Source organism: Dryobates pubescens, chromosome 19, assembly GCF_014839835.1.
Source record: "Dryobates pubescens isolate bDryPub1 chromosome 19, bDryPub1.pri, whole genome shotgun sequence".
Lineage (NCBI taxonomy): Eukaryota > Metazoa > Chordata > Aves > Piciformes > Picidae > Dryobates > Dryobates pubescens.
In genome coordinates this window covers 18,551,901-18,567,304 of record NC_071630.1, presented here as the reverse complement: position 1 = coordinate 18,567,304, position 15,404 = coordinate 18,551,901, and the positions used below count along the sequence as shown (strand labels likewise).

General features: G+C 43.2%; 1 protein-coding gene across 3 annotated transcripts in view; it reads left to right on the top strand.

Moving 5' to 3' along the window:
• Positions 1–15,404, top strand: part of ZNF423 (zinc finger protein 423) — a 231,561-nt gene that overhangs the window by 59,051 nt on the left and 157,106 nt on the right. For 2 of the 3 annotated variants that reach the window (XM_054170101.1, XM_054170103.1), the window contains exons 3-4: positions 9,739–9,939; positions 13,635–13,715. In XM_054170101.1, the coding sequence (XP_054026076.1) occupies positions 9,739–9,939; positions 13,635–13,715 (282 nt within the window). The remainder of the gene's footprint in view (positions 1–9,738; positions 9,940–13,634; positions 13,716–15,404) is intronic. The other variant, XM_054170102.1, reaches the window with a different exon arrangement.

Below are 15,404 nucleotides of genomic sequence, written 5' to 3'. Positions count from 1 at the left end.
TGCAAACACACTATTTAATTTGAATGCCACAGAGATCCACAAAGCAAATTGCTATTTGACATTGGAAGAAGTGTGAGGTGTTGATATTGTGAAAAAGCAGTGGTAACTTGTCTGCCCTTGGATGTGGAGCATCCCTGGTAGTAAACAAAGCAGAAATGAGCCGTGGTAGAAAGCGAGGTCTATCACTGTGACTTACTGCCCTGGTACAGGCAATGCTGGGCAGGTCAGATGCATGTAGCAAAGGTACCTTCTTCCTTTGCTCCACCATCTGCTAGTGAACCGCTGTACCATGCTGCTGCCACAGCCCACTGTAGCTCACTGAAACCTTCCCCTGGTTTTTGACTGAGTCCTGTCCAAGTAGGACACCCCAGTGTAAAAGAGCGGTGCTGCTCTCCTTGCAGCCCTGTGGGCAAAGAGTTTGGGAGGGCATTCTGGAGGGACTGGGATCCGTAACTGGGCAGTGTCCTGTAGTTGGGTACTGTTTGGGTAACCAAACACTTGCCATGCTCCAGACTGCCTTTTGTTACATTCTCTAAAATTCACTTGCAGTGCTTTTTGTGGTGGGGAGGTGTTAATGTCCTGTATTTATACCCTTACACTGGTTGCCAAACACAAGAGCTTATAAACACTGTGTGCTGTTAGCACTGTAAAGTACAATCCCACTGCTGCTTGCATACAAATAAATAATAACAACTTAGCTCTTTGTCCGCTTTTTGGTGTATAAATGCATTTGTTGCATAACATGGTACCAGTAAATCACTTTAGTAAAAGCACTAGAAAGCCTGAAATACTACCTGCAGGTACGGTGAAGAGGAAATTTTACTGTTTGGTGGTGGTTTTGTGATTTCCTTTAGAAACGCTTTTAAAGTGATGTGATGCTTAATCACTGTTGCTCAGTTTCACCTTTTCTTATTTTTAAGTTCAATGAGTTATTTTGCCTTCCTAAGGACTGAGGGATTAGCCTACAGGCTAAAAGTTACTGTGAAATATTCATTAAATCTTTTCTTGTAGCTCTCGCAGACACAGATATCTTTTTAATATGCCCGGTCAGTTTTGAGGCCACTATTTTTCTTACTCCCCATAAATCATTAGCCAGGATTTTCAGTGTCATCAGTGAAAGGTTAATAGAAGCCCATAATTTTCAGATACATCTTTTTGATTAGCTGCCCAGAAGTTTCCTTGAGAAGGGGGGGTGTAAATTGTTCCACACCGAAAACTGGAGACCGTATCCAATTTGTGCATAAATTGCAGTTGTCTTCTAACAGACTCTTTGGAAGGTGTGGGGTTTTCTTCGAGGCAATGATTTAAACATAAACTGACCCTTGATGAGGGAGCTGGAGTTTCAGTTTAATGCGTTTCTGCAGTTTTCCTTTGCCTTCAGTGCCTTCAAATTCCGCACAAATAATTCCTTCATAACAAGTGCCTTTTCAGAAGATGTATGCTGTTGACAGTTAATATAAAATTATTGCCCCTGAATGCATTTTTGTAATTACTTCCCAGAGAACTGTCTTTGTGTTAGAAGACATTTCACACTTTAGTAACATAAGTGTTTGGGGAGAACATGAGTAATAATTACAAGCAGTCTTTCAGTGAAAATAAACTTAAAAATTATATATATAAAAAAAGCTAACGTTAAAGTTGGTTAGAGACAGTGAGGAATTTATTTAGCATGTTATGCCTGTCTGTCTGTTTTCTGAGTTTAATAACCCTTCAGTAACTAAGCTTGAAAAAAAAGCAATAAAGAACAGAGAAATGGCTTTCTAATTTTTAAGCAATAATGAAACTAAAAACTGATTAAAAGTGACATGCTACTAGAGACGGAATAAAGAAACTTAATCTGAATGCTCCTATAGGAGATTTCTGCTGTAATGGAAAATGAAATGGCTCACAGCTTGATCAATAAAAAAATTAGCAGCATTTAATAAAAGGTTTCTCTAGCATGTTGTCTAAAGAATGCTATGGAAGTCTTGAAATCCAAGAAAACCAGAGTTACAGGGTGACTGTGTGCACGTGTGATACGAAAGTCACTGACTGAGCAAAGCTGGTGGGTTTCAGGTGAGATGCCGGGTGTAGAGTTACCCTGGTGTAGAGGGTGCCTGTGACTGTGCTACAGCAAAGGAAGGTGCCATGAGCTACTAGTCCTCTGCCACGTGTTCCTGCCAGCTCTTTCCATGGCTTTAAACTCAAGATAGACACTTCAGGTTTTCTCAAACGTTATGGCTGCTAATTTGAGAAAATTGTATCCTATCAGTGAAACAAGGTGAACGTTTTCCCTGTGCAACATTGGTGTAAGTAAGTTAATAGGGAGGATGCCAGAGGGTGTGCAGGGCTGTCATTACCAGTGCTGTGAGCGGTGCAATGCCAGCAGAAGCAGGCAGCAGCTAGCTGGTTATTACTGGGCATTTAGCTTGGTACCCCTTCCTCTTAAAGCACATGTACAAGCAGATACAGAAGGAGGTGCAGTAGTCTACCAAAATAGTTTCTCTTTGCTAAGTTAGAGAACGCTGCAAACTGTCCGCCTACTTAGAAATGAATGTGATTTAGTACATGCTGGCCTGTAATAAGACTCTGTCATGCAAAGTCTTATAATGTGCACTTCCTAAAATCTCTGGCTTTTGTGTATTTTATTGTTAACACACTTTGCACAGAACTGTATTATTAGTATAAAGTCTGATTTTATTTGGTGGGCTGTTATGCAGAGAGGAAGTGCTGTCTAGCTCTAAATCAGTGTATGCCTACTGTAAAGAAACTAATCTTGATAGAAGCTCCATAACATATTTAAAGCCAGACATGACCCTCTACTAAATACTATGTTCCAAAGAACAATCCTAGATTTAAAATGAATCCCAGCTTTAAACAGAGAGATACCTAGCACTGAGTACTCTCCCTCTTCCCTTGCATTGGCAAAAATATCCCTTGTAGCCACCATTGCTGCTTGTCGGTGAAGTCTGCTGTCAAGAGTCAGACAAATGACAGCTTGGAGAGGCTGCAGCAGCCATAGCCCTAGGAGGGCACAAGGAGGTAACAATATACAATTTTCATGGTTCAAGGGCAGCCTTATCCTACTGTTCTTCATTACAGTACTGCAGTGAGATCAATTTTATTAAGTTGTAAGTCTTAGGAGGCCAAAACCATTAACTACATGCTGTATCAAATAATTTTTTTGGTATTACAATTGTTTTTTCCTCTTGTTGTGAGAAAGCAAGGTTTGATGCATGGATCTCTTCAGCCTGTGAGGAGCATTATGTGGCGATGAGCGTCAGCAGGATTGTGTGGCAGCCTGTGCTTCACTCGCTCTGCTCTGTCATGTAGGCATCCTGAGCAATTTGACAATGCATGGATGTACCATGGTGCATCATGCATTAACCATATGGGCTCTTTGTTTTTCAGCTAGGCACCTTTTTTTCACCCCACGTGGTCTGATACTTTGATAAAGACCTGTGCTGCACTGCATGATAGAGTGCCAAACCTACTTGATTTTGATGTATGTAGCAGGAAGAAAGTTGCAGAACAAGCTACCTTTGATATCTGTCCCTGGTCTTAAGGCTGGGATGCAGTCTCTTCTGTCTGACTTGGTTTGCTTAGCTGGAGCAGGTTTTTGGCTGTTTTGCAGAGGTGGTCACAGTGGCCCCCGTGGGAGCTCTGGCCCACTGGGAGGTAGCACACACACATACCTGTCTTCAAGATGCAAGCGTTTACAAAAAGACATTCTTTGAAACGTTGAGGAGCCACAGAGTGGGGGTACTCAGCAAAGCCAATACTTCCATTGTTTGGGAGATTTCAGCTGAGGTTTGTGTTTTAACTACTGAAACACTAGTGGCTTTTTTGCCTCTCTTCATTCTTCTTTGACAACAAATGACAGAGAACTTTAGATTCTCATGCTGCACAGCGGTGCTAGAGTCAACATGAAAATGTAACAAACCACATAGAAGTAGAGACTTCCCTCACTGATTTGGCATTTGACACTGAGAAAAACATGTACTGACAAACGTTTAGATTAGGCTTTTCCTTTAAGTAATTTGTTTCTTTTGTTCTCACTTCCTAATTATAGATGAAATTTCCTTTCCCTTTGTCTTGCCAGGTTGCTGAGCGACAGCCCTGCAGCTGCAAGGCAGGAAGGTTGCACCCCCGGGTGGGCACATCCCTGAGTGGGCACCTCAGGGCCCCACTGTGTCCCCAGACGTGGCAGTTGTTTTCCAGCACCCATTGTTCTCCAGCATTTAGCTGTTATTTCTTCAGTGTCATGTACTGTTCAAATTTGTCCTGCATTTCTGGGAAATTTCTAGAAGTTATTATAGCCCTTTGTGAGACCTTTGTTTGTTCTTTGAACCGAGGCAGAGGAATGAAGAGACGCTTCTTTCCTACTCTTCATTTTATCTTTTGCTGCCCAGGTCTCAGACCTCGGCAGTGCGTGTGCAATTGTGTGTGTGTGTTTACATAGTGACCTGCAAAGCATAGCTTTGGTCATTCTGTAGACAGCAGCTGTAGCTCTTCATGGCAAAGTTGATGTGATAGGAAGTGCTGTCTAGCTCTAAATCAGTGTATGCCTACTGTAAAGAAACAAATCTTGATAGAAGCTCCATAATATATATTCCATAATATATTTAAAGCCAGACATGATCCTCTACTAAACACTGTGTTCCAAAGAATAATCTTAGATTTAAAATAAATCCCAGCTTTAAACAGTCCTTAGGCTTAAGAAAAAAAAAAACAAACAACAAAACAACAGAAAAAAAGAAAAGCCCCTGAAAAGTTGCTGGCACAAGGACAGTAAAGGCATTTGAACTGCCTATATTTGGTTCCATGGGTGAAAAGGTAAGCTAAGAGGTTTGTACCTTTTTAATTTCTCTGTCCTGCATGCTGCATGGTGTCACACATTTCCCTGTGCCTTGGTGGAAACTGTAGGTGGGCATCAGTGTTTTTTCCAGTGTGGCTCTGCCTTCCTCATGTTTTCAGTCTTGCATCACTAGTGGAAGTCCCCAAAGCAGTTTGCTGCTGCCATCATAGCTGGGCTGGCACTGTGGTCCAGGGCTGAAGCTCTGCCATGCCGAGCACCAAGCACAACCCCAGCCTGGCAGCTATAGGCCAGTTTGACTGAAGGAAGTAGATACTTGCTCTTGATTTCAGTAAGGCCTGGGTTGAACATGGTATACATGTAATCTGTTTCCAAGTATTTGGCTTTAGGAGTGTGTTGTTCCTGTAACAGAACTGTTTTGAGCACAGCTCAGAAAGCATTTCTCTTCACTGCAACTTTCAGGACAGGCCTTTGGGATTTCACTTTTTCAGCTTTGCCAAGTTTGCCACATTCCTTGGACCACCAGGTCAGGCAGAAACACTCCTAATTCTTGCTACGTGCCCGCTGAAATAATAACTTAGTAGAGTGTAAGCTGGCTTCTACAGAAAATCCAAGTCATTAACAACGTTAACTTTAGTGCAATTAGAGTAACATATTCTTGACTGTCAGCCAGATTGTTTAGGTCATAGGGTAAAATATTCTTCTTGTGTAAAGCCCTGCAGGCCATCCTTTGTGCTACAGGGGAAAAAAAAAAGAAAGAAAGAAAGAAAAGAAAACCAAGAAGCCCCCCAACCCTGTTTCCCAACATTTTGGGTAGAGTGAGGTGTATTTTCAAAGCTGATCTCTCAAATTGTATCCTCTCTTACTCATAAAAGAAAATTGTTAAAGCCATCATTAGAAAGGGCAGGTTCATTTCCAAATTACTAATAACACCTTGTGAAATGCAGGGGCATTTTTCTCCTCCTCTTTAGAATTAATTACCAATCATTTACCCTATAACGTGGTGCCAGCAGCTGCCTTCTGCTGGCATTAGCCCACACCCTTGTGCTGTGTTCAAATGTCCCAGTGGTGCATGTGAGACAAGTACCCGTGGTGCTTTGCCGCCTTTGATGACCTGTTACCTGCACAAATACTTTGCAGGTTGGTAACTGTGATTATTGTTATTGTTCTTTATCAGTCTAGCTAGAAACCACTTACTACTGAAGTAGGCTCACTAAAATCCAAAGCCATTTTAGAAATTAAGCTGTGCCAGTAAATACATGTATCGGTGTGTGGTGCTGTAAGGTAGCCACTGATCTTTGTGAACGTCAGAAGGTGCCTTTGACTCTGACCACCGAGAATCCAGTTTGTGTGGTAGCACACAGATAGATCACTTTGGAACCAGGCCCAGCCCCCAGATCAGCTCCACCAGCAGTGCCTTGGCCTTCTGTGGGTACCCAACAGCTCCTGGCAGTGTCTTTGTGCCTGTGTGCACCTGTCCTGCCTGGATGCACTGGGGTGGGGTACTCTTGCAGTTCTTGCCAGCGGGAAAATTGCAGGTCAAATTTGTGAACTCTTACAGCAAAACTCCTTAGAAATGAGTTCCTGAGGAATGCTTGTGGCCTGCTGTCCTTGCTGGAGAAGCTGAGCTCACCATGGGAGCAGCCAGACTGCGTCTGAAGCTTTTCTTTGCTGGATGGACCACCCATTCCCATCACCGCCCTGGTGCTCGTTGGCTGTTTTGCTCCCCTGGGCAAGAAGCTAGTTTTTCCCCAGGGCTGTCCACACCCTCCAGTCTCTGCTGGCAGCTTGTGGTCAAAATAGTAGAGACAGAAAGTATCCCCCCCCCCCAAAACAAAACAAAACCCAACCAAACAAAAAACCCCAACACACCAGGAAATAACCCCAGATTTTTTTGGTGGTGTTCAGTTTCTACAAGGCAAGCACCAAGCATGCAGCTCAGCAGAGGAATCTGAAGACCGCGGTATTCAGAGGCCAGTAACACTGAGGCGTGGCAGCCATGCACAGTTCCTTCAACTCACTGAAAACAGACAAAAAAAGAAAAAAAAAAGACGACCTCATTTTAAAGCAATGTTGCATTTGCTAAATAATTTATGCAAGAGTCACTGTTGTGTTGTTTGACATACAACTCCGTCAAGCAACAATGCTTTTGAAAAGTTGCCTAGAAGATCAGATTTCCCATTCAACAGGGAATTAAAAAATGTTGCTGGAATTTTGCTTTGCAGTCAGGAATCTATTTTCTTATCTCACGTTGTACAATTTATTTTTCTGAAGCAGTGTGCTAAATTATTTGTTATTCTTGGACTCGGTTGAACAGCTTTATCCCTGGTGTAGTCACAAAGTGCTGGAGTAAAACCAAGGATGAATTTGTCACAGTGCATTCACCAGATCAGCTGGTCTTTAGGTTAACTGTCAAAAGGCAAAATATCTGCTAAAATTATTAGTGAAGGTCCCTTAAAGTTTCCCAAAGTTGGCCTAAAAACTTTTTTCTTCCAATTGTGGCCAAGTTAGTTCAGAAGTGTTTCCCTGAGGCCTTTGTCGGCAGGCAACGTGGAAGCAGGTGGCAGTTTTTTAGGTTAGATTTATATACTTGGACTATTTTTATAGGTTTCTGTCGTATAAAACCAGAGAGTTGACATTCTGATTTATTAACTATCAAGTCTGCAGAACATTACAAGCTTTAAAAAACTTGAATGAGCTAAAATGTTTGTGATTGCACTCTGGGATGAGAGACTGTGTAAAAGCGTGCCAAGTAAACAGGACAAAATGGAAGTGATAATTTGAATAGGTGCATGAAATGATGTGTGAAGTAAAGCAAAGGTAGCATAGCTTTGAATGTGACTTATTATTTGGTGAAGTAGTATAAAGAGAACCAGAATCCTGTGGGGTTGGGTTTTTTTTCATTACAATACATTTTTATTTAAGGAAGAGTCTATAAAGCATGAGGTTCAGTGAACAGCATTTTATTGCATAAACATAGTACAGATGATGACTTACAATATGGAGAGCTTAGTGAGTGATACCTCTTATAACCCAATCCTTAAATTCATTACCGCTGTGTGCGTGGCGTATCTGATTTGTTAAGACCAACATTATATCTAGTCCTTAATGGAAATTTTGTAGTAGGAAAGTATGTATAATTTAACAGTAGAGGAACCTGAAAATGTGCAGATCAGTTAATTGCTAAGAGGGATGCTGCAATACACCACCAGCAGGCATTGCTTTTTAATATCTCCATTGCAATTTGAAGGGTATGTCATGTTATGAGTGCTCCATGGAAAACTGCAGAGCGTTTTACACCGGGTGATTTATGTTATCATGTGCAGTGCAGAAGATGGTATAAAATGTGCTCTGCCTGGATAGTGGTAGCAAAGCCCTGCTAATGTGTGTATCCGAATTGCAGTGCTTGTGGTAACTAGTTTTTATCTGTTACTAAATTTTATTTTTCAGCTTTGTTTCATGCTCTCAGCATTGGTTGTCCTTAGGTTTTTTTGGCGCTGATCTAGTTTTAGAAACAATCCATCTCTCTGTTTGCTGGTGTTTCTTTAATGGCTCAAAACCCCATTACATCCTAAACCAACAAGGTGGCATCTCCCCACTCCCTGGCTGAGAACAACTCCTTGGCTTTCTGGGCTTGCTGGTACAGAGTGCAGAAGGATGTCTTCTGCTGGAAGAGCCTGTGGTCCCACCTCACTTGCCTGAATTGACTTCTCAAATGTTCCTGTCTTACCAGTGGGGTGAGGGCTAGCACAGGCAGGTGAATTAGCACAGGCACGGCACCTGTGGCTGTATTGTCCATGTTGGTGGGACTCTGTAGGTGGAATAGGCACAGGCATCTCTATTTCAGCTGGTCATCAAAGCCTGGTCAGAGTGGCTAGCATGTCTAATGAATGCTTGCCCTGCTGAGAGGGCAACAGGAACTTAAAAGGACTTTTTCACCTCTGCTCTCTCTCTGGAGAGCTGTGTAAGGTTCAACCACAGTGCTGTGTGGAGCCATTGGGCATGACTGGCTTCAGGTGTGCCTGGGTGTTCAGTGTGGCTGAGGGGGTGTCCTGGAGTCACAAGGACTCACAAAGACATGACTGCAAGCCCAATCCTCATTACAGGACACTGAGTGCACACTGGAGGGACTGACTGTGGCTAGCTGCTCCTGCCTCCCACCCCACTGTCAATGAAGAGCCAGTTGCTCCATGTGTGCAACTGACTCCTGCATGGCCCCAGGGTGCAGGTTTCCCCTGCATTGGGGTGTTTTGGGAGCTGCCAGGATGCTCAGGCTTCATGTGCACTAATGCATGTGAAAACTCATGGATTCTTTGGCAAGGATGTTTGTGCTAGCCCACATTTCAGTCACAGAGGATAAAACATGCGGAAGACACTTGAAGGTCACGTGCAATGCTGACAGCTCTTGGCTAGGACAGCACAACCCAAGGCTCATCTGCCCAAGAAAGTGCCTCTTAGGCCAGCAGGACCTCTCACATCCTGGGGGCATACATGTGCTTTGGGGGTCTTCAACTAGATAATTTTTTCTTGTTAGTAACTTTGGGGCATAGATGCAGCAGGGAGAGGAGAGTGCTGAGAATTAAAATTCAGCACATGCCTTTTTTTTGTGGGCTGTAATTAATCTTGCCAATTTTTAAAGCTTTGAGAACCTGGTTAAGTGATAAAACACTAACAACTTTATATGACAGAGAGTTAGAGGCTCCCGCTATACACCCACCAGAGAAGATTAGGAGAGAGTGTTTGCAGGATTCGCACTAAGCAGCAGAGAATACAGTTGAGAATTGTTGCACCGCATGATATAAAAGCCACATTAATATAATGAAAGGTGTCGGGATAATGTGAAAGCGGCTGTAATTAAATGTATCTTAATAAGTGCAACATCCTTCTTGAAGCTCTTATTTTACAGACCTCTCAAACTTAGAGCATGTTCTTGCTGTTGGCAGGTGGCCTGGGAGGAGAGCTGGAGAGCGAAGCAAAGGACAGCCGGGCCCTGGAAGAGAGGAACAGTGTGACGAGCCAGGAAGAGAGAAATGAGGAAGATGAAGACATGGAGGATGAGTCAATTTACACCTGCGATAACTGTCAGCAGGACTTCGATTCACTGGCAGACCTGACTGAACACAGGGCACACAACTGTCCTGGAGGTAATGTTAAACTAGCTTTACAGTTCTGACAGGTGGTTAGCTGGGTAATTGGACATAGCAACAGCTTGAGGCCTCAAGTGAGATTAAAGAATTAATAATGTAATTTTACAGTTAATGTAATTTTATTGTGGTGCCTTGGGTAGCCTTTGTTCACTCCTTTAATAAAATTAAAATAAAAGCAACAGCTTTCCAATTGGAATCTGCCAGTAATTACGTTAGACAAAAATGCTATGTTTTTTTTTAATGGTAAAAATTTCAGGCAGGGTATTTTTCCCCTCTCTTTCTAGATGTAGGAAGATTAAAAAAGTTGAAAGACAGAAGTGCATAAAACTCCCAGGAAGAAAGGCCTCTGAACCCATGAAAGAGCCTGACAATTTCTGAGATTAAAATTCATAGTGCGAGTTTTGTAATCCCACCCTAAAAATACACTGTTCTCCCTAGGTTATTGCTTTGCCTTTTGAATTCTATGGAGGTGAGGATAGCATCAGCCTATGCTGATCTTGATTTTACTTTGTGTAAAGACGGAACAAGCTCAGAGCATTGGTGTGAACAATCGCAACGTGTCTTGCTTTTACGTGGCTGCCTTTGCGTGGCCGGCAGTGGCAGCAGATATTCTGCAGAGCACACTAAGCTGATTTACAGGGGGTAGTAAAAAGCTTTGCAGATTTTACCAAAGATTAAATAAAATCTTAGGAGGGGGAGTGCATAATATCTTCATATGTATTTAAATCAGAGATTCTCAGTCTTCGCCCTCCAAGATTTGAATACTCTGCCATCACTTTCCTCCGCACTCATGTGAAATATTTTTAGGCAGTTGCAGTTCTGACAGACAGACATGCTGAGCCTGGCAGAGGACAAAGAGGGTTAGCTTCTCCTCTGGTGCAGCAGTATCCCATCCTCTTTCCCTGGAGTGCATGTTCCTCTCTGGCCACTTAATTTGTCTGTTAATTAGTCTGTATTTTCTGCTCTTCATTTTGGGCATAAGTAAAATGATGCTCAGCCAAAAAAGTGCCTAGGAAAGAGAGTACAGCAAGGGAAAGGAGGGATCAAGTGTGCTCAGTCTCCCTTCCACCCCAAGAGCACCCTCCCCTATCTCACTCTGGTCTGCAGAGGAGAGGATACCCTGTTCTCATTTCTGGTGAGCAGAAAAGAAGGATGCAGGACCACTGGAGCTTCTCCCCAGCCTGCAGATGGGTAGACTGGTCCTTTCCAAAGAAGCAGTTGCGAAGACAAGTTGTTCCCAATAGCATCCCACATGGGGAGCAGGACAGGGAGGATCTCACCAGGGCAGGTGGGTGGCCATGCAGCCACAGGCTGTCTCCAGCAGCTCTCCCTGGGTGGCCGTTTCTTTGTCATTGCCCTGTCTTCTCTGTTGTGCTGGTACAGCTGCTTGTGGTGCTGGGGATGAGCCCCACCAAAAGAAAGGCTCTTTTTAGCCTAGGTGTCTGCTGGGGTGTGGTTCTCTTGTGGTCCCCCAAACAGCTGTAATGGCACAACTGGAAGAGTGGAGCAGGCAGAGGGGAGCAGGTGCTGCAGACAAGGACTCCAGAGGAGGAATGTGAGGTTATGACTGGTGAGCAACAGTGCTATGAAAAGGAGCAACTTTTTGTCTGGAGGCAAATGTACATGAATATGTAGCAACCTAGAGGTTCTATGCATATCAGTAGTCAGTGTTTTCACACCTCAGTTTGTTTTTACCCACAACATAATATTCTGTTAGTGAGACTAGGAAAAATTACGGTTTTTTAGACTTATGAAAACAGTTTATTAATGTTCCCATTGCTAATTTTTATTTGCAGGTAGCATAATTTCATCTTCTTTTACTGTATTCACATGTGCTGATGATTTGTAAAGACATTTTGTGACAAGAAGGCACCATGTTACTATCTGCATATACATGAACTAGGTGCCAATTATCTCCATGTGAAGAAATCCTTGCTCCAGAACACGAGTGTCTGTTTTCTATTTAGTTTAACCTAGTGTCCTCAAGTGATTGAAAGTAAATAGGAAGATTGCAGTCTCATATTCTGGAATGAGAATATTTCCATGAAGACAAGTGGGAATATTGCTTGATGTTCACGTAGTTTACCTTGAGGAGAAAAATCCCACCACCTTTTAGATACACCAGTTTGTTCAGTAGCCATGAGAATTTTTGTTGAAAGTTCATGTGAAAATACTTGCATCACTTGGGTGAAAATATAAGACTGTGTTATGAAGTGTGGTATATTTAAAGATTTAACCCCACAAAATAAGTTGTTTGCTGTGTCCTCCTTAGCTGTGCTGCACTCCTTTTGCCTATAATGCCTGCATGACACATCTGAGGTGGTAATGCAATGCCTGACCTCTTGGCAAGCTAGGTTTTCACGTCTTGATCTGAAGCAGGGTTTTCAGTTATGTCTACATGGCTCCAGATCAATACAGGTAGTATTTGTAGTGATAATATCACCAGGCTGATAATACAACATAACTAATGACTTCCGTTGGGATACTGAAGTTAGGAAGGTAGTGTAGCTCAGGAGTGTTGCAGGATTGTGAGAGATCACTCCAAAGAATAGGATAAACCATCTATTTCACTGGAATCCCTTAGAAATTCATTATGGTGTGCTGAAGTTATAATACAGTTTGAACACAGCTGCTTTGACATGTAAGGAGGTAACAAAACAGCCATTTCCCCCCTTGCTTTTTCATGTTTTGCAGACTTGTTTCTTTGAGGACAAAATACCACTGAAATCTAGACATCTCCGGTAGCATAAGTGCATGGCATTTCTTTTGATGTCAGTGTAGTAGAGATGTTCTCCTTCTGACAGAATTAGGTGCCTTTTATACCTTTTGCTCATGACTGATGTCTGTGATTGCAGGTTGTAGGTTTCCAGTGTCTACGGGGATCTGAAAAGGGTCTAAATGGGGGCAGCTTGTACTGAAAGAACATCGCATTTCCTTACCGGCTCATGTCTTCCCTTGTCTCCCAGCTTGCCCCCATAAATGAGCTCTCCTGCAGCAGTCCTGGAAATAGTACCTTAAACAACCAGTGAGCATCTTGAAAAATACTCTGAGAACAAATGAAAACAGTTAGTGTAGTGTGTACACTGGATGTGTTAAGCTTTTACAGTTAATTTAAAGCTCACTAGTATCCCACATCCCCCTAACCAGAGACGCCAGTCAGTGCTGTCAGCATCACATGCAGTCTTTTTTATACATTTTTTTGCACATGGCTGTGAGTGGGTAGGTGTTGTAGGGTGATGCTATCTTACAGCATTAGTTGACAAGAGTAAAGAATTGCACATGGATTTACAAATTACTGTGTCCTCTGGCCAGCACCAGAGGCTGCATACATCAAGCAACTGTTGTGTGATATATCATTGTCTGGTGGCTGGTGCCGAGTTGTTTGCTGTCTGACGAAAGGTGGCTAAAAAGCCATGAGTTGTGCCATTTTGCTTGTGTGTTTTAATCCACTTGTGACAGTCTGGATCTAACTCCAGGATTTTATTGTGTTATTTTTGCTTCCTCCACCCATGTCACCCCTTTACCCTCATGGGTCAGAATAGCCTAATGTGAGCTTTTTTTCCTTTGGTTCCTCAAGTGAATGTAGAATGTATTAAAGCAAATTAGTGCATCAATGAAGTGGACAGAAGTAGGTTTCGGTGGGGTCTCTGAGCATTTCATGAGGTCCTCTTCTGTTGTTGATAACTTTACAGGTTGTCTGTTTCAAACAGCAGCAGAGCTATATATGGATATTGCCAGCTTGGAAGCAGCTGATTTTTCTAAACTACTGTACGGTAGGAACTAGTTTATAATTAAAGTCTTGCAGTTGCTCCTTTTAAATGCCCTTAACTTGTACACTAGGCTTACATTTGAAATGAGGTATTGTAACTGTTTCATGCTAGTGTATAATTTTGCATTTTCTTGTATTTCACCTGCTACAAGAATTACAATTGCCGTGCAACCGTGTATGCGGGATGCTTACCCAGAAAGCCATATACGGCAGCTTGGCGACAAGTAACAACATCCAGTCAATGTTCTGTCAGATGGCACTTTGTGCTTTCCACTGACCAAGGGGGGCTTCTTACATGTATTTCCAAAATTAGCCCTCCCCCAAATTGTAATCTTTGGTTGCACCTGATTGGCAAGTCAGAGATTTTCTGCCTTTTTGCTGCTGCTGTTGTTGCACCTTTAAATTTATGAATTACTGGTTGTCCTCCACAAAAGGAACTGAAATACAGTTATGAAAAAGCAGTGTGGAAACTTAATTATACACCTAGTTTATACAGCTGTCTCTCTAATGACCTACTGGCCCTAATTACTGTGTTGTGGCTCAGCCTGAGTGCTCTTGTCCTTGCCAGAATTCTGCTCCTTTCTCTTAACCTGACTAGTATTTCAAGCTAAAAAAAGCTCAAACATTTCCTTTATTTTTTTGTTCTTTTCTACATTGTCGTGCTGAAATGCAGTTTTCCTTCTTTCCAGAGGTCGTAGCAGTGTTTTAAAATTGGCACCAGAAAAGCTCAGTAATATCACAAACTGTAAAAACATGGATTTTCCCTGGAGTCCTCCGTTCTCGCTGTCTAGATCTGAAAATGGGCACCAGGGCAGCATTTTTATTGTCAATCACTTGGAGGGCTCCAAGCACAGACTCTGTCCTTAGCTTGTCCCAGGTGTCCCCACTGGAGGTGCAGGGGCAGCAGGGCTCCCAAGGGCTTAGGCAGCTACCTAGGCCACGGTGCCCAGGTGCTTTGTGTATTTCCATGCAGTCAATATTTGTACCTGTCAGTGCTGAGTGCTCTGAAACCCCAGATTATTGTAGGGGTACACATGGCTGGATGGTATGAGGTCCAAGTCCCCTGACCCCTGTCACCATACAGGTGATGTTTGAGTTGCCTGGCGGTTCCCAGCCAGCCTGTGAGGAGGCTCATTCCAGGACTTCTGCCTACAGATAGCAGAAAACTAGTGTGCTGGTAAGGTGCTGTGCTGCCTGGCTTTTTACACAGGTGCTCAGTGAAATATCTATTTATCATAAAGCATATTCCCATATGTGAATTTGGATCTGAAGTCAGACACAGTTGCAAATTTAATGACAAATAAGGTTTAAGGGTAACCTTGCCCATACAGAGGTTTCTCAGTGCATCCCATGCAGTGCGTTTCCTGAGCTGCCAGTGCTGGCTCTGCCCCACGTGGGGTGCACGGCGTGAGTGGGGGCTGCCCACGAAGGTGCTCTTAGCGCAGCGCTTCATGTATTGCATATGTCTCTGAACGATGTGCAAAGTGTTATGCTCCCTAACAGTGCTGCTTATCCAGATGCAGATCGGCGAGTTGCCCGACAGGCGCAGGTAGGTGAGACCCCGGGGCTGCTCCTCTCTGGCTGGGGCACACGGCCCCTCTGTGTGGCAAGGCGTTAGCAGGGCCCAGCCCAGCAATTGTTTCTCGGGCTGTCTCTTGGATGTTGCAGGCGTGCCGGTGCCTGTAAGGATTTG